Below are 1,087 nucleotides of genomic sequence, written 5' to 3'. Positions count from 1 at the left end.
CTGTGTAGGGGTGGGACATTTGTCAGGCGAGGAAAGGGTCTACCTGCTAATCTGACTGCACCACACTTGGGACCTCAGCAGGAATGAGGAAACCTCCTCCGCCTCGTGATGCCATCCTGGGTGAGGAGCAGGTAGACATGGGCACAGAAGAGCCACCAGGGTTCCCGGGAACCGCAGGGCCGGCACTGCCCTCAGACCCAGGAGGCCGGCCCTCCCTGCTGCCTCAGCTGGCTGCCTGCTCTCTCCCCGAGCGTGAGACATGGGCAGCCACAGTCCCCCTGGTGTCCGGGCAGAGATCTCAGCAACTGTGCCCCTGAAACACGTAGGAAAGGTGAAAGAGCACACAGCACAAAACTCACCTGCAGGAGGGTTCCCGAGATCTTTAAAGTGGGTTGTAACACACACCAGTTCCGTTTCTATTTTCAAGTTCAATTCTCCACTTAGATTTGCTTCGATAATCTGCAAGGTGAGTATGACACAGAGTCTTAGAAAAGAAAAGGAAAGCAGGAGGGGTGGAGGGGACACAGGACATCCGCTTCCACCAAACCAGGTGACAAGGCCACCCCATAAGCCCCCGACCGCTCCTGCCGGCACTAACACCCACCCACCACCAGTGACCCAGGGAGCTCAGAAGTGCCCTGAGAGGAGGCCCCTGAGGGGAGGCCCACCAGCGGTGGCCTGGGGGGGCCCTGGCAGGGGATGTGGGGCGAGGGGTGGGGTAGGACAGGCCCCAGGCTCCTGGGAAGAGCTGGCACTGAGAAGAAACCTCAGGAGCAACTGTTCAAGGTCTGGTCTCTCCCACAGCTAAAACCTGGGCTCTAAAGAGGACTTCAGAAAGGGCTGTGGTCAGACCCCAAATGAAGATCTTGTGGGGAGAGAGAAAGACATAGAGAGAGAGAGACAAGAGAGAGAGAGAAAACACCCCAGGCCAGAGGGCAGGCAGAGCCCAGTAGGTGCTGCACAGAGTGGACACGGAGCATCGGGGATTAGGTTAGGCTCAGGGAGGGGACAGATGAGGAAGAAGGGCCTGAGTCAGAGTCCGCGGAGCTCGGAGCTGACTACACCTCACGCAGACACAGAGCCGGAG

At 58.6% G+C, this 1,087-nt stretch overlaps 1 protein-coding gene across 1 annotated transcript in view; it reads right to left on the bottom strand.

Moving 5' to 3' along the window:
• Positions 1-361: 361 nt before the first annotated feature.
• HUS1 (HUS1 checkpoint clamp component) overlaps positions 362-1,087 on the bottom strand; it is a 9,010-nt gene continuing 8,284 nt past the window's right edge. Inside the window, exon 7 of the mRNA XM_029930744.1 lies at positions 362-459. Within this exon, the coding sequence (XP_029786604.1) occupies positions 441-459 (19 nt within the window). The 3' untranslated portion in view covers positions 362-440. The remainder of the gene's footprint in view (positions 460-1,087) is intronic.

This window comes from Suricata suricatta, chromosome 2 (genome assembly GCF_006229205.1).
Source record: "Suricata suricatta isolate VVHF042 chromosome 2, meerkat_22Aug2017_6uvM2_HiC, whole genome shotgun sequence".
Taxonomy (NCBI): Eukaryota; Metazoa; Chordata; class Mammalia; order Carnivora; family Herpestidae; genus Suricata; species Suricata suricatta.
The sequence above is the reverse complement of the archived record's forward strand: the minus strand, read 5'-3'. Positions and strand labels throughout refer to the sequence as shown.